Genomic DNA, 22,970 nt, shown 5'->3' on the forward strand with positions numbered 1-22,970 from the left:
CTGCCACTTAATTTCCTTCAAACATTTGTTTTCTCTCTTATCTCCCAATTCATTCTCAAATTTATTGATTTTTTTCAACCTCCTCTGGTCAGTGCAGTTATCTTTGTTTCAGAGTTATCTGTAAATCCCAGACACAAGTTTGACCAGTTTACATGGCAATTCCATTCATTTCAAAACTTTTCCTCCATAGGTTATTAATTGGTCCTAAATCTGTTCCTTAAAAATCTCTTTGCCTGTTGTAAAGTCTGGATATTGTCTTTCACATTGAATATCTCACCATTCGTGTTTCCCAGTTTGCATCAGCATTTCGAACTTTAATTGTTCTTTTCATGTCAAAGCATCAGTAATCCATCCGCCCTGGTTTTTAATTCTGAACTCAGCCAACTATTCTGAGCCATCAGCAATTCCTTCTCCTATTCACCGTATTTGTCACACGATCTCAGAGAGGTTTTTGACATTTGACGTTTTAAAGTGAAGATCAATCTTTGTTGAATTTGCTTCCACGTGTTTATCATTGAGACATTGTAAGTTCTCGCTCAAGTACTTTCGTTCCAGTGACCGATGCTGAAGTGCTCTCACCAGTTTGTATTTTCTTCAGCAAATTCACCATTTCAGCACAAAATTGGTTCACCACTTGATCAGCTTTTCCTTTAACTGTCATTATCAGCAACAGGCTGCTTGGGTTTGGCCTCAGTAATTGTGGAGAGTTTGGATAAGACCAACATGATCAGGAGCTGCAACAAGACACTCATCAATGACACTGTCCCAGTGTCTCTCAAAAGATGAATTTGTTCCTTGGTTTTGTTGGAGAGGAAAGGGAATACTTCTCACTGAGAGATAAAACCTCTGTAACCTCCCGTAATCTGGCTAAGTTCAATGGAGTTCAAGGAAATATTTCCTTATCTATCCTGAGGTACATTCTCTATTCTAGAAGGTTCTGGGAGAACATGCTGCTCTTCTATTGCCTCTGGTTTATGGGTCCATTTCCAGCAATCAGTGCAATGTTGTTCCTGTGTTACATCTTGTTTCAAAAGAAACATCAGCTTTTGGATTTCACTCCCGCTCTCAGCATCTCTCAGTTTGACTTGAGGAGAGTGTCCTTTTGGGTGGAAATTTCTGCTCCCTTGAGTGGCATGGGAAATGGTAAGAAAATTGGGAAAATACAGAGAGAATGGAAAAATCAGGTCCTCAATGTTGGGAATAACATTTCCAGTTTTCCCAACAGTTCACACAGCAAATTCTGAATCTTGCACATGAGCGGTCACCATTTCATTTCCATGAAGTTGCATCTCAGTATCAGCCCCAATCCCATCACTGTATGCAGCTTCCAGTTCTCCTCCCTGTCCCTGAGAAACTAGATGACACCAATTCAAACTAAACTCCATGGATGTCACTGCAGTTACCTGGCAACTGCAGCTTATTGCCTCCTTCTCCATGCCTTTGGACAACTCCATCTTTCCAACATTTCACCACATGCTCCATGGACACTGTCCTCTTCCACCCTTGATCCATGCAAGTGGGCATCACCAAACACCAGCCTCAGCACATCATCACAGCTGCTTTTAGACAAAACACACACCTCGTCACCCCCTTCAGACTTCACTTTCGAGCTCAGGGATGCTAATGAGCTGCTTGCTTCTGCCAGTTACTTTGCAGACAGGGACACATATGAATCTCATACATCTACAAATGATGTATGTGCTGGCTCAGTCAAGCAGCCTGAACAGTGGGATTCTCCCCCAGAGCTGGTTTCTCCCAGGTACAGGGTGCTATAGAGTGCACCCATCTTGCTCTGATCGTTTCCTATCACCAGCCGGTAAACATCGGAAACCGAAATGTTTCCCACTTCATCAACTCCATCAAAAACTGATGACACCTTTACAAAAGGCTCAGACTGAGGCAGAACAGAGACACGACACTGTCCATGTTTCCACCAGGACCATAATGGAACTGATCGTAGACCTGTTGACGTTGGTAATACTGTCCAATGAAGAAAGATTGAAAAAAAATTGGTCTTTATTCTCGAGAGTTTCAAAGAATAAGAAATGATTTCACTGAAAAATGCAAAATAGTTAAAGGGATAGACTGGGTTGATGTGGGTGAAACGTTACCCCTAGTGGGGGGGGCAGGGGGGGTCTAGAACCAGGAGCAATTGAAAAATAAGGGGGATGCCACTTCGGTGTGAATGAGGAGAATTGTTTTTACTCAGAGGGTTGTGAACCTTTGGAACTCTCAGACTTCCAAAGAATTCTCCGCAGAAGGATGTGGAGAATCCAGATTTGAGGATGTTTAAGGGAGAGATTGATACATTTCTGGTGGTCACTAATATGGGGATAGGGTGAGTAAAGGACTTTTGAAATGTTCAATCAGCTATGATCATACTGAAGGGCAGGGCAGTTTCAATGGGCTGAATGGCCATCTTTGGCTCCTGCATTCCTGTGAGGTTTTGCTGCCTGGACTGCTCCTGTCAGGACTTAGAGTCTAACCAGAAAGGGTGTGCAACTTCATTGAGGAAGTTTCTGAGGAGGAAGATGAGGATCAGGACATTGACAAGGAGAGGTGCCCAAGGAAGCATGATAGAGCTATGTTTCATCAAGCACGAGGAAATAACTGAAACCTGCTTCCAGGATGAATGTGCTGGGTTTTCAACTTCCTTTCATTCTGTAACTCTCGGTGAGGTGTATGGCAGGACACCCCTGGTCAGTATGTGTGCAGCAGACAATTTGTGCCCTCCTTGAACTTGTCTGTTAATGAAGAAATGGTTTGTTCTTCATGTGATTGTCTGCTTGCTCTCTTCAGGTGCTTCCACCTTCCAGTATCTGCACTTTGCAGGTTTTCCTGCTATTTTGGAGAAAGCAGCAGTCAGTGAGATAGGACAGTCCCATCTCATGAGGTTATGGAGTTTTAGATCTTCAACAACAGCATGAGATCTGAGTGTTGGGTGATGCAGTCCCTCACGATTTGCAGCAGGTTGGGAGCAATTCTGAGGGACCTCCATTACAGCCTTCCATCATTGGTTAGACTTCAATGTGTCAAACTGCTCAATTGCCCTGAAAAACTTGGGCATCCTGTTGGGCAGCACCTAACCAGAGAGAAGCAGTGTTTTGTGCAGATTCTCTCAGCAGATCATTGTGCTATGAGGGAGAGGGAAGATGTGAACGCCCCATTGTGTACCTCCCAGCTTTTAATGACAATGCACTCCCTCCGAAAGCTGAGAGATTGAATAAAACGTTGCCTGCAGAGATATGTGATATTATCACTGAATCTACCCTCTCACTGTCAAGGTTTGTGTAAATGTGGATGATTTGTGCAGGCCAGACCCTATCAGAATCCCTGAACATTGTTTTTATCCTTAGTGTTGTTAACATTAACCTGCCTTAGCTGTAGTCATCGAGGTCACAGTTCAGGATCCATAATTCTGATGCTATCTGCAGTCGAGGAGTTGGGTGCTTCTGAGAGAATGGGTAAGGCTTGGCCATGACAGCTTCTTTCTCCCTTGGGATATCTGAAAAGGCTGCTCACCTCTCACTAGCTCCAACAGCCGCACAGACAATGAAGCCGACACTTTGAGAATGCAAAGGAGCATATTCTTAGAGAAATGCACTGATATGTTATCCCTGTCACCCATACGCCCTCAGTGCAGTTTTTAATTTCCTTTCAGTCTCGGTCTGATGTCTCAGTGCAGTCCGGCCTTCTGCTGCTGGGATAGGGGCAATGTTCTCTGTAGCCGGTCTTGTTAGTCTGGAAGACTTAGTTGGTCACCTCCAGGGATATTTGATTCTAGAGGGCCCAGGTTAGTTGAGATTGTCCTGCTGCGTTACAGGCTCATCCCTCTTGGCTTGGACTTCAGTAGGTATTAGCATCAAAGGCAGGGGGGAGGTGAAGGGGCCAGACACCACTAGACTATCCTGAGAAGCTACAGGAGGTCTCATGTGGGACTCCTCCTCCTGTGGGTGTCTGCTGGCACCATCCTGTCTCCCTGAGAGGAAGAAGGATCTGGAATGAGGTTGAGGTCCCTCATCCCCCTTTGTCTTTGCCATTGATGCTGAGAGCCGATAGCTCCACTGATGGAGTTCAGGCCTGGGTGTATAAGCAGCAGACACTTGGTGTGCAGGACCTGGGTTTCCAGAGCAGTCACCAGCCTGTCCATGGTGCCAGAGCTAGCATTGGTGCACTCATCCATCCTTGGATTCACTTTCCTGCCTGCTGCAGACAAGCTTGTATACTGTTGCTGGGTGTTTCTCTGCATGTTGCTGATCTCCTTTAATTGCTGGGAACAGAGGGTCATATTCTGCCTGGTGTTGTGCAGGTGCCTGGTCTCCAGTTCTCTCCTGAACAGTGACCTGGGACATTTCTTCCTCGGCCAACTGTGGGACAGCACAATGATGTGCTCACCAGACTGTGCTCCTATCTCTAATCTAGAAAGTGTACCCACTGAGATGAAAGTCTGAGCTGGTACAGGGTGCAGTGAAAGCCTTGCTGGGACATCCTCTGAGCACTCAGCAGCATCCTCTTCAGAGGTGGGGTTCGAACTGAAGCACTCCAGTCTGTGTCTCTTCTTTGTGGTGGTTTGCTGGGTCTCACAAGAGCCTGCATAAGAGAAGAAAGGGAACTAATTGTGTGAAAGGACGAAAGGTCGGTGCGTATTGAGAACGTGTTGGCGCTGGCAATAACGAGAAAGCAGTACAGCACGGCCCAATCAAACTGGAGGGGAAGTGGTGGGAAAGTGGGAATGTAACTGGATTAGTAATGCTGGACCCCAGGTCGGTCTTCTGGGGACATGGTTTTCAATCACACCATGGCTGTTTGTCAGGTTTGCCAGGGAGATTGGAGGAGCTGAATGTTATTTAATGAAGAAAGCCTGTAGAAAACGACAAAAGAGGGTTTTGGTAGTTCTCTTCCAGGAATCTCAAAACGTGAGTGTGTAAGTTCAGAAGGTAATAGGAAAGGCCGATGGAATGTTGCTCCTTATTTCAAAGGGAATGAAGTGTAAAAATAAGGACGACTTGTTAAAATGAAACTGGGCACCTGCTGGAACACACCAAGAAGACAGTGAACAGTTTGGTCCCCTACTCTAAGGAAAGATGTACGGGCATTGGAGATAGTCCCGAAATGTTCACTGTGTGGGTCCCAAGGAAAAGGGGGTGCAGGAGCAGAGGGTCTTGGGTGTTTAGGCGTGCAGATCATTGAAGGTGGTGGGACAAGTGGAGAGAGCAGTTGAAGGCCACAGTATTCTCACCTGTATTAGTAGGGGCATGGAGTACAAGAACAGGGAGGCAATGTTGAACTTGTATAATTCATTGGTTAGACGGCAAGTGGAGTATTGTTAGGAGATGTGGGCATATAATTATAGAAAGGATGAGAGTGCGTTGGAGAGAATGCGGAGACAATTTACAAGAATACGTCCAGGAATGAGGAATGACAGTGATGGGAATAGATTGACGAAGTTGACACTGTTCTCATTCGAGAGAGGATGGCTGAGAGGAGATTTGATAGAGGCTTTTGAAACCGAGTGGGCTGGATGGAGCCCACAGGGAGAAACTGCTCCTGCTTGTGAAAGGGACAAGGACAAGAGGGCAGAGAGTTAAAGGGATGGGCAAATCAAACAGGGGTGATGGGAGAACAAACAAACACATTTTCACTGAGTGAAGAGTTAGAGTATGGAATGTACTGCCTGGAAATGTGGTGCAGGCAGGTTCAATTGATGCTTTCAACAGGGCGTTGGCTGGTTATTTGGATCAAAATCATATGCAAGGTTATGGGGAGGAGGCAGGAGATTGGGATGAGGTAATGATGCTTGTTTGAAGAGGTGTGCAAGCACAATGGGCCAAATGGCCTCATTCTGCATTGTAAGAATTCTGTGATTCTGTACGGAGGGATATCGCTCTGACAAGAAGTTGAGGAGGTTTTGCCTGTACTTGAGGTCTCACAGATTGAGAGATGACCTTGTTGAAACATTTCAGGTTATGGGTGTTTGACAGGCGAGATGCTGAGGGCTATTTCTCTTCGTGAGAGAGTTCAGGGGCAGAGGGAATAATCTCAGGGTAAGGTGTGTCCGTTTAAGACAGAGACGATGAGGAATGTCTTTTCTCCGAGGCACTGGTCGTATGAAACTATTTACTGCAGAGGCCTGGAGAGACTGGGCCATAAAGTGTATTAAAGAGTGAGTTAGACAGATTTTTATTCAATGAAAGAGTTAAGAATTATTGGAGAAAGGTCGGGAAGTGGAAGTGAGGATGATCACATCACCCTTGAACTTATTGAATCACAGAGCAGATACGATGGGCCAAATGGCCTCCTTCTGCTCCAATGTATTATGATCTTATTAAATTGTGGAGCAGGCCCAAATGCCTGTCTGGCCTGCTCCTGCTCCATGTCCATCTGTTTATATGTGTCCCTGCCTGCTAGGCCTCAATGTTTAACAGGTACATCTGGAACCTCCACCAGACTGGGAAGGCTGAATAGGGCCCCAGTGAGAGCTGTATTAAAGCTTCAATTTTAAATGTTTGGATTTCCTTCAGCAGTCCAATACTTGATCTCAGCCTGAGCCCCTGGTTAGCCCCAATTCCACTCCTGTTAATGTGGGATTCCCCTCCGATCAGGGATAGATAGAGCAGTTACACAATAGCACCCACTGAAGGGCTTAGACTTGGGAATTCTCACATTTGGAATCTGTGGACTGACACTTTGTGATAATAATAATCACGTTTTAGTCACCATTGAAGTATTTAAACATTTATCCAAGACACAATGATACTTGGGTACTGATCAAGTACAGGGACATTCTGGAATGTTCCCTGATCTCCTTTCACTTGCTCAAAACCAATTACACTTTTCATTTTTCTGAGTTCTGATGACAGGTAGAGACATGAAGTTGTTTAACATTTCCATGTTGGAGATGAATCAATCTGTGAAATACTTATAGTATGAATCTTTAATTTAGGATGATCTGTTGCAATATTTTTACCATATTTCTTTACAGGACATTTTTGCCTTTTTTCCAAGTGGTGACCCATTTAAAATTACAACAGAGAGTAACCTTTCCAATCATGTCAGTGTCACTACCCCAGTGACAGGCAGACCCTGTGAAACACCCCCGGTAAGACAGAATTATCCTTCAGTATCTCAATTCCATTATTTATAAACATCGATTTGATTGAAAAATATCTCACGTATGAATTTCCACTTTAGGAATCATCCTCCAGCCTGTCCTCTTCAGCAGGTAAATGAACTTTATCATAAAATCGACTGTTCAGTTTTGGGAATTGTGCTACAGTGATGGCTGTATTAGTGCAGAACGTGCTGGATGGAAGCACAGTGGGAGAAAGACCACTGTCACAGCAGATTGTGGAAATATCTTGTTTGAATTTTCTTATAAAACACAGCCCCCATTTATCTCTCCACCCTGGAGGCTCTCTGCATCTATTCCCGATGAAGGACTTTTGCCTGAAATGTCAATATTCCTGCTCCCCAGATGCTGCCTGACCTGCTGTTCTTTTCCAGCACCACTCTAATCTAAACCACAGTTCCAATGATTTCAGCTTTATGGTGTCTCCATTGTTTTACTGCAAATGTAGAGCAACCTGCTGTTAGTTTCCAAAGTCTTCAGAATAGAATTAAATATGAGATAATGATGGCAATGGTATTTTATATTCAGGATACTTCCCCTCAGGAGTCCACCAATCTCACTAACTTGGTGTAGTCTTCCCCCTAACCTGTCTCTCCCCCCTCCCACCAGATCCTGTTGATTTTCACTCATGCACTGCTCTGCATCAACCATCATTCCCCTCAGCTTTCACAGCAACCTTCAGCCAGAAGTGCTGAGTGGATGATCCATCTTGGCCTCCTCCAGTGGCCCCCAGCGTTAGAGATACCAATCTTCAGCCAATTCAGTTCACTCCACATAATATCAAGGGATGGCTGGAAATGCTGGATTCTGCAAAGGCTCTGGGCCCTGATCTGGCAATAGTACTGAAGACTTGTGTTCCAGATGTTGCTACATCCCTAGCTAAGCTGTTCCAGTGCAGTTACAAAACTGGGATCTACACAATAATGTGGAAATTTGCCCAGGCATGTCCTGCACATAAAAGGCAGGACAAATCCAATTCCCGCCCATCAGTCTACTCTCGACCATCAGGAAAGTGATGGAAGGTGTCCATCAACAGTGCGTTCCAGCAGCACCTGCTCAGTAACGCCGAGTTTAGGTTCCACCAGGCCATTCAGCTCCTGACCTCATTACAGCATTGGCTCAAAAATGGACAAAAAAACTGAATTCCAATGGTGAGGTGAGAGTGACAGTCCTTGATATCAAGGCTGCATTCAACCAAGTGTGGCATCAAGGAGTCCTAGCAAAACTGGAATTAGTGGGCATCAGGGGGCAAAATCTTTGGTATTTAGAGTCACCCCTTGACACGTAGGAAGATACTCGTGGTTGTTCGAGGTCAGTCATCTTAGCTCCAGGACATCTGTGTACACATTCCTCAGAATAGTGTCCTAGGCCCAAACATCTTCAGCTACTTCATCAATGATCCTCCCTCCATCACCAAGTCAGAAGTGGGGGTGTTTGCCAATGATTGCTCAATGTTCAACATCATTCATGACTCCTCAGATACTGAAACAGCCCAAGTTCAAATGCAACAAGAACTGGACAATATCCAGGCTTGGACTGACAAGTTGCAAGTCACGCAAATGTGAGGATGTGACCATCACCAAGAAGACACAATCTATCCGCCACCCCTTGACATTCACTCCTTGATGTTCCCATCACTGAATCCTCTGCAAAGCCTGTCCACCATCTGCAAGGTACAAATCAGGAGTGTGATTGAATATTCCCCACTTACCTGGATGAGTGCAGCCCCAAAGATGCTCAACAAGCTTGACACCATCCAGGATAAAGCAGCCTGCTTAATCCCCACTAAATCAACAAGCATCCACTCCCTCCATCACTGATGCTCAGTCGCAGCAGTGTGAACTATCTACAAGATGCACTGCAGAAATTCACCAAAGATCCTCAGACAGCACCTTCCAAACCCACAACCACACCCACCTGGAAGGACAAGGGCAGCACAGACATGGGAACAACACCACCTGCATATTTCCCACCAAGACACTCACCATCGTGACTTGGAAATATATCACCATTCCTTCACCATCGCTGGGTCAAAATCCTGGAATTCCCTCCCTAATGGCATTGGGGGTCAACCCACAGCAGGTGGACTGGTTCAAGAAGACAGCTCACCCCCACCTTCTCAAGGGCAGCTGGGACGGGCAATAAATGCCAGCCAGCCAGCAACGCCCACATCCCCCAAATGAATAAATAAATAAAGAGCCCTTTCTTACATTACCCACGGGCTTATGACTAAACACCTTCTCCTCCTTTCAAAGAAACATCTGAACAAAGGTTTCCAATTCCCCAATTCTAGTTGCGAGTTTTGGGTAGTTTCTTGTTATTTCCTGTATTACTCCTGATAAAGTTCAAACCATTTTACTTGCTTATATTTTGTTTCCTTCATATTCCGTCATCGTGCAGGTAACAATCCCACTCCCCAGAATTTGGATCCCAACCAAATGTGCCGTGACATGATGCAGCAACTGCTTTCCCGGGAGAAAAATATGAACAACTCTGATTCAGTGAAGAAATTCCTTGGGCAATGTGATGGTGTCATTCCTGACAGGTAGGTATCAGTGCTCATAAAATGTGATGTTCATCTGAGAACAGAGTCTGTGGGATTGATTGGTCACACTGTGGTTAGCACTGCTGCCTCCCAGCACCAGTTATCTCAGTTCAATTCCAGCCTTGGCTGACTGTCTGATTGGTGCAGACTCAATGGGCCATGTGGCACTGCAGGAGATCTGTGATTTTCAACTTGTTGCTAATCAGCTGTCTGTTATAGACACCGTCTAATTTTCACCTCCAATTAATGTACAATTCCAGTTTCAGCCCGGTGATTAAATTAAACATCTATGAGCAAGCATTCATGTGAATGTTGTGTGGGGGTCAGGTGCTTACCTTTTGTCACGTGTTGGGTATTTCTCTCCTTTCCCTATGTTCCTGGTTCAGATCCTGGTTCAGGATAATTTCCACCCATCAAGGTCGGGTTCCATGTTGGCAGTGGTGAGCAGGTCTGTTAACATTGCTGATGGAATGGGGGCATTTGCAATATCACGAGAAGATGGAAGAATTTCTTTACATGTTCACCTTTTTAAAGCTCCCTTTTTTGTCTGTTTAAAGCTCCCTGATTGATCGCACTAATCCGTGATTAAAATGGTTAGTGCCTGACACACATGCCCAGTCCCTGGTAATGCTGGCTGCCAGACTCTGAGCACCCCCAGGGCTCACAGTATGAGAAATATATCTTGCTTCATTTCATCATTTACTGAATAATCCACAGTATGTTTTCCTGGATTTATTGAAGCACTTTACAGCATTTCCCCTGGAAAATCCTACATGTGTCATCAACAAGGTCCCTCTGGTTATGAGCTTGTGGGGGTGACCCCTTTACTTTTTATTGTGGAGCCATGTACATGTTGCTCACTGCACAGATGTTGCCAGGCTGAATATTTCCAGCACTTTCTGCTTTTATTAAATTGCGTTTCTGTTGTAGTACAACACTGGAGAGAATACTCGCAGAGATAGAAATTGAAGGAGGAAATCAATCCTTCTCAACGCCAAATTACTTTGCTCACATTCAAAAAATAGAAGCTGAAAAGTTCCCAGGACTTCACTTTCCTCCATCAGATTTGGTGAGTGCTGTGTTTAGCTGGGCATTGTAAGCAATGACTATCATGTGTTGGAAACTAACACCATTTTTAGAGAAAATGTTGTGAGAGGGCTTGAGAATCTTTCAGTGTAGTTATTTTAAACTGAAGTTAACCCTTCCTGTGAATTCACATTGATACTGTATTCTAGACTTATTTAATTCCACTCAATGTTTGTGAACTACCTCAGGGTTATACTTAATCCGATCCTGAGCCTCTCCAAAGGTGCTCTTGAATTTGGCATCAGGAGATACATCACAATTGTTGATAATTTTTATTATTCACTTCGAGTTTGGAATTGAAAAACATTGTAAATTTATGGATGAAACCAATAAAGATGGGGATTACCACAAATGATCAGAAATCTAATAATTGCAGAATGGGCATAAAGTTTACAAACAAATATCAATACGAATAAACATGTGATACATATTTTGGTTTGAAAGATAAAGACATCATCTCTTACTTGAAAAACAAGAATTTAATTTGAGTACAGTAACAGAAGGATCTCAGCAGCAGTACACAGATAATTAGGGTGGCATGGTGGTTTGATGGATAGTACTGCTACCTCACAGCGTCATGGGTTTGGATTCGATCCCACCTTTGGGTGGCTGTTAGTGTGAAGTTTGCAGATTCTCCCCGTGTCTGTGTGGGGATCCTTCAGGTGCTCAGGTTTCCTCCCACAGTCCAAAGATGTGCAGGTTGCATGGATTGACCGTGATAGTGTCCTGGGGTGTACAGGCTCGGTGAGTTAGCCATGGGAAATGTCGGTGTGTGGGTATGGGTGAGATGCTCATTGGACGGTCGGTATGAACTTGATGGGCCAAATGGCCTGCTCCCACAATGTAGGGATTCTATAAAAATGCAGGTTTTTAAGTTCAGAATAAAAGAATCATCGTGCTTAGTTCACATCAGGATGAATAGACTGAAAAGGAAGGAAATTATGCAAAACTTATCTCAAATCTTGGTTAGATCACTCTTGGAGTCCTGTTTACTCCAAGAGAATGTGGAACTCACTACCAGGGGGAGGAATTGTGGTGAACTGCGGGGATGGATTGAAGGGGAGGTGAAGTACTGTATGTCCATGTGGGAGAAGGGAACACAGCAAAGCTTTCTAAAGTGGGTTCGCAAATGCTCTGACAGAATGATGCAGCTTTACATTCTTCCATTTCCTCAATCTGTGGGTGTGGCCTTAATGATTCACCTTTGAGGCGTGGCTCCTGCAGCACTGACGTTGGCCAACCTTACACACTGTTTGAAAACCATGAGATTTCCTCAAACCTCTCTGACCTATACCTCTTGTTCTTACAGTCCCACATGCCTCCATTCTTCAACGTTTCCCCCTTCATTTAAAAGTCTTTGCCCTTCCCCTGCTCTATCGGTCTTCCCCAGCTCCACTGGCCCTGACATCTCCCATTCTCCCTGAATGGCCACAACAACTTTTCAGCCTTGTACAGGTGCCCTGGGTGGGAAAGGTTCAGAACCCTGGAACACAGGGTAAGTCTATTAGAGTTAGATATTGAAATCCCCGAATCCCCTTTCAGGAATAAAATCTGCTGTGTTTACCTGGTCTGCACTACATGTGACTCCTGTACAGGGCCGTGGTGAGGCCATACCGAGAATATTGTTGCAGTTTTGGTCTCCTTTTCTGAGGAAGGATACACTTGCTCTCGAGGGAGTGCAGTGAAGGTTTACCAGGCTGATTGCAGGGATGGCGGGACTGACACATGAGGAGAGATTGACGAGGATAGGATGGTTTTTGCTGGAGTTCAGATGAATGAGTGGGGGGGAGTCTCATAGCGTCCTCCTGCTCCTAACCGATACGTTTTGATGTTAGCTGCCCTCTGAAATAGCCTGGTAATCCTCAAAGTCACAGATAAGTTATAGGAAAGTCCCAAAAATATCTGTCCATGACAGTATTGATGAGGGTGACCACTGCAGAGTCCCAAGTACCTATTCATAACTCACACTGAAAGTACCTTCTTTGGTGACAAGGTGAAAGGCAGCAGTGATTGAATAATAAGAGAGACGATGGTACAAGGCAAAAGAAGATTAGAATGGAACAAACAAAGAAACAAAAGATGAGTCTCGACCAGGAGTACAGATGGGAAATGGCAGAATCCTCACCAACAGCGGCTGTGTGAAAAGACAGGGAGAGTCCTTTTGCCTGGCCCCATCACAGATCTTCCCATTCTCCTGCCCGTGTTGTTTAAAACCTGTTGTATCTCTGACTTTGTTTAGAATTCTGACAAAAGGTTTCCAACCTAAAATGTAACTCCACTTCTCTCTCCACAGATGCTGCCTGACCTGTTGTGTATTTCCAGCATTTCCTCTTATTATTTTTGATTTCCAGCATCCAGATTTGTTTGCTTTGTACTGTATCCCAGGTAGATCTCCATCCGAACCTAATGGATTGCTGCAGTTATTGTTACAACTCTCAGCAGGACACTGGCAGACAACTAACAGCTTACTTTAATATGGTCACTCCTATCAGTGAATAACCCAGAGAGGAAGGGACTGTATTGACAGGGGAAGGGAAGCTGTTTCTCAAGGAAGATGCCAGTTACCTCCCGGAATTCCATAAGGCCATAAGAAATGGGAACAGGAGGAGGCTGTTTGGCCCCTTGAGGCTCCTCTGCCATTCAATAGGATAACAGCTGAGCCGACATTCCCCATGGCCACTTTCCACATAACCCCTGACGGTGGTGGCACCATCCCCCACCTTTTCCTCCACTACATCGATAACTGTATTGGCGCTGCCTTGTGCTCCCACGAGAAGGTTGAACAGTTCATCCACTTTACCAACACCTTCCACCCTGACCTCAAATTTACCTGGACCGTCTCAGACTCCTCCCTCCCCTTCCTAGATCCCTCCATTTCTATCTCAGGCGACCGAATCAACACGGACATTTACTATAAACCGACCGACTCCCACAGCTACCTAGATTACACCTCCTCCCACCCTGCCCCCTATAAAAACGCCATCCCATATTCCCAATTCCTTCGTCTCCACTGCATCTGCTCCCAGGAGGACCAGTTCCAATACCGAACAACCCAGATGGCCTCCTTCTTCAAAGGCCGCAATTTCCCTCCAGACGTAATTGACGATGCTCTCCACCGCATCTCCTCCACTTCCCACTCCTCTGCCCTTGAGCCCCACCCCTCCAATCGCCACCAGGACAGAACCCCACTGGTCCTCACCTACCACCCCACCAACCTCCATATACAGCGTATCATCCGTCGCTATTTCCACCACCTCCAAATGGACCTCACCACCAGGGATATATTTCCCTCCCCTCCCCTATCAGCGTTCTGAAAAGACCACTCTCTCTGTGTCTCCCTCGTCAGGTCCACACCCCCCACCAACCCAACCTCCACTCCTGGCACCTTCCCCTGCAACCGCAAGAAATGCAAAACTTGCGCCCACACCTCCCCCCTTACTTTTCTCCAAGGCTCCAAGGGATCCTTCCATATCCGCCACAAATTCAGCTGCACCTCCACACACATCATTTACTGCATCCGCTGCACCCGATGTGGCCTCCTCTTATTGGGGAGACAGGTCGCCGACTTGCGGAACATTTCAGAGAACACCTCTGGGACTCCCGGACCAACCAACCCAACCACCCCGTGGCTCAATGCTTCAACTCCCCCTCCCACTCCACCAAGGACATGCAGGTCCTTGGACTCCTCCATCGCCAGACCATAGCAACACGACGGCTGGAGGAAGAGCGCCTCATCTTCCGCCTAGGAACCCTCCAACCACAAGGGATGAACTCAGATTTCTCCAGTTACCTCATTTCCCCTCCCCCCACCTTGTCTCAGTCCCAACCCTGGAACTCAGCACCACTTCCTAACCTGCAATCTTCTTCCTGACCTCTCCGCCCCCACCCCCACTCCGTCCTATCTCCCTCACCTTAACGTCCTTCCACCTATCACATTTCCAACGCCCCTCCCCCAAGTCCCTCCTCCCTACCTTTTATCTTAGCCCACTTGGCACACCCTCCTCACTCCTGAAGAAGGGCTCATGCCCGAAACGTTGCTTCTCCTGCTCCTTGGATGCTGCCTGACCTGCTGCGCTTTTCAAGCAACACATTTTCAGCTCTGATCTCCCGCATCTGCAGTCCTCACTTTCTCCAAGAAGATCCCTTTTATTCTGAGACTATGCTTGCTGGTCCTAGACTCTCCCATGAGGTGAAATAGTCTCTCAGCATTTATACTGTCAAGCCCCTAAAGTGACCCTTCTCTGAACTGCCTCAGATTACATCGGAATGTAATCTTTCCTTAAATAAGAGGACAAAAATACTACAGATGTGGTCTCACTAGCACCTTGTTCAGTTGCAGTAAGACTTCCCTACGCTTACATTTCAACCCCATTGAAATCAGGGCCAACATTGTATTCGACTTCCTGATTACCTGCTGCACCTGTGAGTGGGCTTGTTGTGTTTTGTGCACAAGTTTCCCCAAGTCCCCTTGTGTTGCAGCTTTCTGCAGGGTTTCTCCATTTAAATGACACTGTTTTGGTTTCCCTTCCAAAATGAACAGCTTTGCATTTTCTCACATTCTGCTCCATTTACCAACTTTGTGCCCACTCACTGAACCGATCAGTATTTCTGTATAAACTGTTGATCTCCCTCTGACAAGTTGCCTTTCCACCTATTTTCCTTCAGCATATTGTTCCTGATATTTCAGAGTACAGACTGTGATAAAGGCTCCCAATATGCTATTATCAGGGATCTTGGACTCTCAAGGTAAATGGATTTTCAGTTCTGTGAAAAATGTTCGGTGAAGCATTGGATCAAAACGACCTCTCCATGAAATGATGTGCTTAAGCTAAACACCCAAACATGTCACCTGATGGAAAGACTATTGGACAATGTTTCTTTGTTTCTTTTCCCCCCCATTGGATGTGGGTGTCACTGACTGGGTCAGCGTTTATTGCCCATCCCGAGTTGCCCATGAAAAGGTGGTGGTGAGATCCCCTTCTTGAACTGCTGCAGTCCCTGTGCTGTAGGTAGACCCACAATGGGATTGGGAGGGAGCTCCAGGATTTTGACCCAGTGATAATGAGGTAATGGTGAAATACTTCCAAGTTAGAAAGGTGAGCCACTTGGAGTGTTTACCAATTTAAGATTCATGACAGACTGAGAGACAGTTGGAGAGAGGGTAGGGAGAGGTTTGAAAGAAAAGAATACATACCAGTAAAAGAGCAGTTTAATTTTGACAGTCCCCAGACCATCAGAGCGAACAAGATGTCATAAGCTGTTTCAGCTGTACAGGTAGACAGAGTAGAAAAAATCCCTTAGCATTTCTTAGTCTGTCAGTGTCTGGGTATCTCAGAAAAGGAGAAAAGATCACAGGTGAATGTGTAAATGTCACCCTGGTGAGCTTGTCAGTTGAGTAAGAAATTGACCGGAGTGACAGTTCACAGGGGGTCAAGTCTGTTTGAGAGATACTATCGTGGAAATGGGTTCATGGGTCTTTTTGCTGTTTATGATTGAATACTTCCATAACGTCTCACTTATATCATGTTGTTGGTTTTTCCAGTTTGTATGCTAAACTTCTGCTCTTAGTTAAAAGAATATGAAAAACTTCTTATGAATATGTTCAGTGACTGATCACCATGGTACCCAAACTGGAAAAATAAACTTTACAGTCAATCAAGTCAGGTTTCACTCTGGAATCTAACTGGTTCAGTATTATCACCAGCTGGGCTCATGATAAACAACTGATTTACCTTGTTTCATTCAAACAGATCCAGCAGAAAAATGTCTCAAGCTTCGCCCGAAAGGTTGAAATTGAATTGCCTCCAACTCTTCTGGACAAGGTTAAGGAACAGCCAAATGTTCTGATATCGAGAATCATTTTTGTTATCTATGGAAATACAAAACTTTTCCAGGTAACGTAGTCAGAATCAACACTGAAGTATAATGCAAGTTAATTCATTTGAAAAATAACAATCGGATAATATTATATCAAGTAATCGCTACATTTATGAAATTAACAACGTGAAATGTCGTGCTGTGTCTCGAAGTGGGATGCAAGAAAGGACAGCAGGTTTATGCTCATACACGCTGCTTCATACTCTCATGGTCAACATTTTCCAACAAGAGAGAGAGAGAAATGTCCCAGTGATTGTATTGTACCGTGTCGTGTGATGGGGCTGCTATACCGAGTAGCTGGAGTTTTGTGGAAGCAGCAGGAACTGGGTGAGGGTCTGGCCTCACTGGGTTCTGCATGAGCACAAGGTGCAGTATCTGGATGTTTGGTCTGAGTCCCAGTCCCCAGGGACTGCTGGGTGATATGGCTGTGGTGCATTGAGCAGCGTGTGGTGAGAGTGGTGTGGTTGGGGGGAAATGTCCTTTTGAAGATACATTCACTGACCTCGACCACCTGTGTAAGCTCACTGCCATACTTGTGGCACTGCTTCAGACACAAGACCCACACTTGAAAACAGGAGAGTACACAGCTTCAGCACTCACTCTGTCACTCAAAGGAAAAGCTACCAAATTACATGAATCATTGAGACTGCCACTTAACTGTATTTTGCCTCTTGTATGGGGGCTTGTGTGCCTGTACGAACATCGCATTTGACCCTTCAATTTACAAAACTCGTTAAGTAGTTTTTTGTTCTGGGCTGTATTGATGTTATAGCAGGAGAACACTGGGTTTGAGAGCATAAACTGCTCAGAAGGACAGTGATGTCAACCCTAGCTATGCATCTCATTCATTTTGTACATTTCAACTAAGCCGCCCCTCAGTTCCTGCGTTCCGAGTTTTACTCACCTCTCCTTATAGCTCATACCCTCTCATCCAGGCAGCATCCTTGTAAACTCTTCTTTCTGAAGCCTCCAATCCTTCCTTTGGACTGACGACCAGAAATGAACACAAAATCCTACGTGTGGCCCAATCAATGTCTTACATAGCTGCATCATGACCCCCTGACTCTTGAACACAATTCTCCAAGCAATTTTCTTCAATAAAGGCACAACATTAGTCCTCTGGCAACTCACCTGTGATGACAGATGAGTCAAATATTTCTGAATGGGCTCCACAATTTCTTCCGTCACTTCCCACAGCATTCTGGGATACACTTGATCAGGTCCTGGAGATTTATTTAACGTTATGTTTTCTCAGACATTCAACACTTCCTCTTCTGCAATGTGAACTGTTTTCAACACATCAATATTTATTTACCCAGAGTTCCCTAGCCACCATCTTTTTTCTCTGCAGTAAAATATTGACACGTAGTATTTATTTTGTATCTCTCCCATCTCCTAACAGAGAGAGAACCTCATTGACCTGTAAGGGACCCGATTCTCTCTCGAGCTCCTCTTATACTGTTCATGTTTTTAGAGAATCCTGAACCTTATCTGCCAAGGCTCTCATATCCCCTCTCTGACCTCCTAATCTCCCTCTTCAGAATGCTCCTACTCTCTTTATACTCTTCATAAGAATCATTTGATCCCAGTTGTCTACATCTCACGTATAATACTTTTGTATTCTTGACAAGAACCCCAATCCCTTCATTCATCCATTGTTCTCTCAAAGGGTCATGAATCTATGGGATTCTCTTTTCCAGAATGCAGTGGACATGGGAGACTGAATAAATTTGAGGAGGAGAGTAACAGATGTTTAATTAATACTGGGTTAGAGGGTTATGGGGAGAGGGCAGGACAGTGGAGTTGAGGCAGGGATTAAATCAGCAATGATCATTTGAATGGCAAAATAGGCTTGAGGGGCTGAGTTACCTACTCCTGCTCCTAGTTAATAGGTTTACTGTTTATTACTGGTGTTTTGTCTGCTCCCTCTTGTGTGAAAATGGACACAAGGTACTCAGTATATTGATCCATCATTAGCTTGGTGTTTCTTCCAGAATACCAGTCTCCAGCAAATAAAAATAACAAAGGAACCAACAGGAACAATACTTTCAGTTTTTGTTTATTTCATCTTTTGCCTCACTTTGACTTTTCAAACATTAGTTGTCCTTATATGCTCCATTTTCATTCAGTAATTTTCTACTCTGGCCAGTTCGTACTCACCAATTCTCCCAATCTCTCATATCCCGGGAAGTCCTCTGTAATTGTAAAAGAATTGGGCAGTATGGGTTGGAACAGCTTTAACGAGCTGGGAAAATAGCTGACATTGGGACACCTGGAGTAAATACTAAAATGGAAGTGAAGGTGCTACAACCATCGGAAAATCCATGGATTGTAAAACCATTTCCAGTTTTAACTTGATGTCAGGTAAACTGGAACATCGGCAGTCACAAAGTGTTCCTTTCCAGTACAGAGATCAGGAGATTACTTCCATCCACACAACATGAACTTTTCTATTTCCAATATTCAGCGCCCCGGATGAACAGCCTCTCATTACAGGAAGAGATTCTTCCTTCAAATGTCGGATCATAAACAATGTGTTCAAAGTTGGAAAGAACATATGAGGATTCAGTTTAAATCAGCCTTTTGGAATGTTTTTAGATTACTTGCAGTGTGGAAACAGGCCCTTTGGCCCAACAAGTCCATACCAACCCACTGAAGCGCACCCACCCAGACCCATTCCCCTATATTTACCGATGTACCAAACACTGCGGGCAATTCAGCATGGCCAATTCACCTATCCAGCACATTTTTGGTCTGTGGGAGGAAACCGGAGCACCCGGAGGAAACCCACGCAGACACGGGGAGAATGTGCAAACTCCACACAGTCAGTCGCCTGAGGCGGGAATTGAACCCGGGTCTCAGGTGCTGTGAGGCAGCAGCGCTAACCACTGTGCCACGGTGCTGCCCATATGTTGGTGAGGACATTCTGACAAATGAATCCAAACATGTTTCTGCAAACCTAAGCTGCCTCTGCCTTGTTTGGGTGGGCAGTTTCATGCTGGCTGTACACTCATACCGTTCAGAAATGCTCCTTATTTTGCCTCACTTACTGAAATACCAATAAGGCCAAGTCTCTGCAAAAAGGGTTGGATATACGAATTTATTCAAATTTAATCCTGTTTAAAATACACTGTCACATCTGTAAAAAGTATACACAGTCCTTAAGTATACATTACTCTTGCTGTTCTTTGTCTCCAGCGTGACAATAACAGCACTGTGTTAAACAATCTCATAAGTGGAATAGAAGTGGTCAATGTCACCATTGAAAACCTCACAGACCCAGTGATCATTGTCTTCCAGAACACAACCTTGCCGGTAAGGGAAAAAACAAACATTCATTCATTCATCGTTGTGCAACTGAACAAATAAGTTATTTAAGTGAATGAGTGTCCTTTATGATGTAAATCAATTCCATTTTAGACTAACTCAAGTGGAAAATGTGCCTTTTGGGATTTCAGAAAAGGTGAGTTAACATTTGATAAAACAAAATTTGTTAGCTCTAGAATTGGGGAGTAATGGCTCACCTCTGATTTTCTAACTTTTCATTGTAGGGAGCACAAGTCATGGCATCTGGAGTGAGTCTGGCTGTACGACAGAAAGTCAGCTTCACAACATCACCTGCAAGTGCAACCACTTGACCTCTTTCGCTGTCTTACTGGTACGAATGATCCAATCAAATACTGTGTTTTATTCTGGAACAATAAATCTCCAGCATGCTGTGATCAATCTGTCCTCTCATTGTGGTTTGAATACAATTTCATTGTGGAATGAAAGGGAAGCAGAGAGACATAGATCATTGAAAGCACAGATGGGGACCATTCTGTCTATCACGTCTGTGCGTACCGAGAGGGATCTATCCCAAATCAATCCCACTTTCCAGTAGCTGCTCTGTAAATTATAACAATTACAAGCAGATCCAATTTTCATTTTTGAACATAATTAGGGTTTGACTCCATTACACTTTTCGGTTGTGAGTTCCAGATCCCTATCTTCTCCTCAACTGCCCTCTATTCATCCACAAATTAATCTAAATTTCTACCCCATGGTTAATGATCTCTCTGCCAAGGGAAACAGGCTCACTCTGCCTCAAGCGCCTATTGCATTGTCCATCTCAATTAAATTTATCCTCAATCTTCCCTGTTCCAAAAACACCTGGTCTCTCCAACCTGTCCTTGTGTTCTTTATTCCTGGTGATACCTTTGTCAATGTCTGTGTACATTTTGTCTGTGATTAAATCCTTCCAGTAACCCTGTAAATGGTGTTGTGTGCAGGACTCCACCAGTGTCTGCCCTAGATTGAGCTGATGCTCTCTGCTGCTATATTTTACACCTTGGTTAATCAACAATCCCATTGGCCTTCTTTGCAGCTGATCGACCTAATTTGTAACCTCAGGGAACATGTGCTCCACAGTCTCTCTATTCCTTCACACCGCTCAGTATTCCACTATTTATTGTTTCTTCCCTCACCCATTTGCCCCCTTTCAATTCCCTACTTACATTTCTCTCCATCGTGTTTTCTCCCAGCTCAGTGGTAATCTCTCTAATGCCTGAAGATTTCTTCCTAACTATCCATTTTTATAACATCTGCAAACTGAATCCTGTCCCTACCTCATTGATACCTGCCAAGTAAAGTAAGGGACAGAGCCTTACACAACCTCACTGAAACAGCCTCCCAATCACAAAAGCACTGTTGCCCATTGCCCTTTGCTTCCTATCATTGAACAGCTCAGATTCAATTTGTCCCGTGCTCTTGGATCCTGTGGGTTCTTGCTTTTCTGCCCAGTCTCCCATATCATTCTTTCCCCTTAGAGTGGTCCCTGGCTGCTCAGTGACATCACTGACCCAGATAACAGGGAGGCAACATACCCCCCTGGTGTCTGTGGCTACAGTAATGTCTGTTTATTCCCTTAAGTAGTGGTTGCACTTCCACTGTCATCATTTAGAATTTTCTCGGTGTTTCCCTAAACAGAGTCACCAAGATGCTCACAGTTTGGCATTGCCATCACCAGTTCACAAACCCACCTCCAATCAAAGAGAAAGATGCATTGGGACTCCTCCCTGGTTCTCTTTCGGCAGTCATTCATTCCCTCTCTGCTCGGGGATTCTTAAACTGCAGCATGTCAGCTCCTGCTCACACTCTGAAGCTCAAGCTGCTCCAGACGGTGATAATTCCTGTGTACGTGATTGTCCAGCACAAGAGGGCTCCTGTGGTACAGTGGGTAGTGTCCGTACCCCTGAGGCAGGAGGCTTGGGTTCAAGTCCTCCCTGCTCCAGAGGAGTGACATCACAATTCTGAACAGGTTCATTAGAAAATACCTTGTCCAACACGTGAAGCATCCTGGATTGTCACGTGCTACAGGGTGTGTACTCAACACAACGGAGGTGCCCCACCGTGTCCTTTTTCAGTGCACAGTGTATAAACGTACCAGAAAGACAGAGGGTTGTGCCTTATTTGAAAAATAGTCCCAGCTACTTGGAATCTGCTCCTCCTCCCCTTGTGCTGATATCACACTATTCTTTTATATCCCCACTGCTCCCATTCCCTTCCCTCCAGGCTTTCCATTTCAACTTAATTTGTTTTGACCTGATTTCTTGATCACAATGAAGTTATCAGTAACTGAACTGAAACGTTTCCCTGTGAATCGCTGATCTGCCTTGCTCTGTGATGCCACTTTGTTATGTGTTTCATGCTGTGTCCTTCAGCTCCCTTTGCTGTTACTCTGTTACACTGCCATTGAAATCACTGCAATTACTCCTGTGACCCACTTCACTCACCTGACTCTCTCCATCCTTGTGGGATCAGACATTGTCATTGATGAGCCGAGGAAAGAGTCAAGTTGGCAATAGTCAAGGTCGAGGCATTTCAAGTTCGAATGATCCAAGGGCAGGCAGTTTTCTCCCAGAACCCCTTGCCAACCCAGCGCCAAAATAAAACACGGCACAAATTTTGATGTCTCCAAATGCATCAGGCAAGAGAGAATCCCAAAGCAAAGTCTAGATACCCAGTGCACATTTCTCTCTCCCAGCTATCATTTTTCCGACAGTACAACATGTCATGATCATTGATGTCGATGAGATTGGAAATGTGTAATCCATTACACAGCAGACCGAATTGTTGGAGTTGTTTGTCACCTTTACAGAAATCGTGGTTTCTGAGGGTTCATTTTGAATTGCTACATGTCCATTTTGGTTTGACTGTCTCTTTCTCCAGTGTATGAAATGTCCTTAATTTAGGCGGCATTTGATGTAGATTTAACAGAATAGAACAGAGACAATTAATTAAAAAGTACTTCAACAATCCTGGTTTCTAATACTCCGCTGTTTTGTCCAGCTG

The 22,970-nt window shown here is 44.8% G+C and overlaps 1 protein-coding gene across 1 annotated transcript in view; it reads left to right on the top strand.

Moving 5' to 3' along the window:
• The window catches only part of LOC140496214 (uncharacterized), a 104,828-nt gene that overhangs the window by 76,932 nt on the left and 4,926 nt on the right, over nucleotides 1–22,970 (top strand). Inside the window, exons 7-15 of the mRNA XM_072595713.1 lie at nucleotides 2,800–2,861; nucleotides 6,983–7,099; nucleotides 7,192–7,222; nucleotides 9,530–9,674; nucleotides 10,605–10,743; nucleotides 16,511–16,654; nucleotides 19,836–19,952; nucleotides 20,058–20,100; nucleotides 20,189–20,295. Of these exons, the coding sequence (XP_072451814.1) occupies nucleotides 2,800–2,861; nucleotides 6,983–7,099; nucleotides 7,192–7,222; nucleotides 9,530–9,674; nucleotides 10,605–10,743; nucleotides 16,511–16,654; nucleotides 19,836–19,952; nucleotides 20,058–20,100; nucleotides 20,189–20,295 (905 nt within the window). The remainder of the gene's footprint in view (nucleotides 1–2,799; nucleotides 2,862–6,982; nucleotides 7,100–7,191; nucleotides 7,223–9,529; nucleotides 9,675–10,604; nucleotides 10,744–16,510; nucleotides 16,655–19,835; nucleotides 19,953–20,057; nucleotides 20,101–20,188; nucleotides 20,296–22,970) is intronic.

Source organism: Chiloscyllium punctatum, chromosome 26 (assembly GCF_047496795.1).
Source record: "Chiloscyllium punctatum isolate Juve2018m chromosome 26, sChiPun1.3, whole genome shotgun sequence".
Taxonomy (NCBI): Eukaryota; Metazoa; Chordata; class Chondrichthyes; order Orectolobiformes; family Hemiscylliidae; genus Chiloscyllium; species Chiloscyllium punctatum.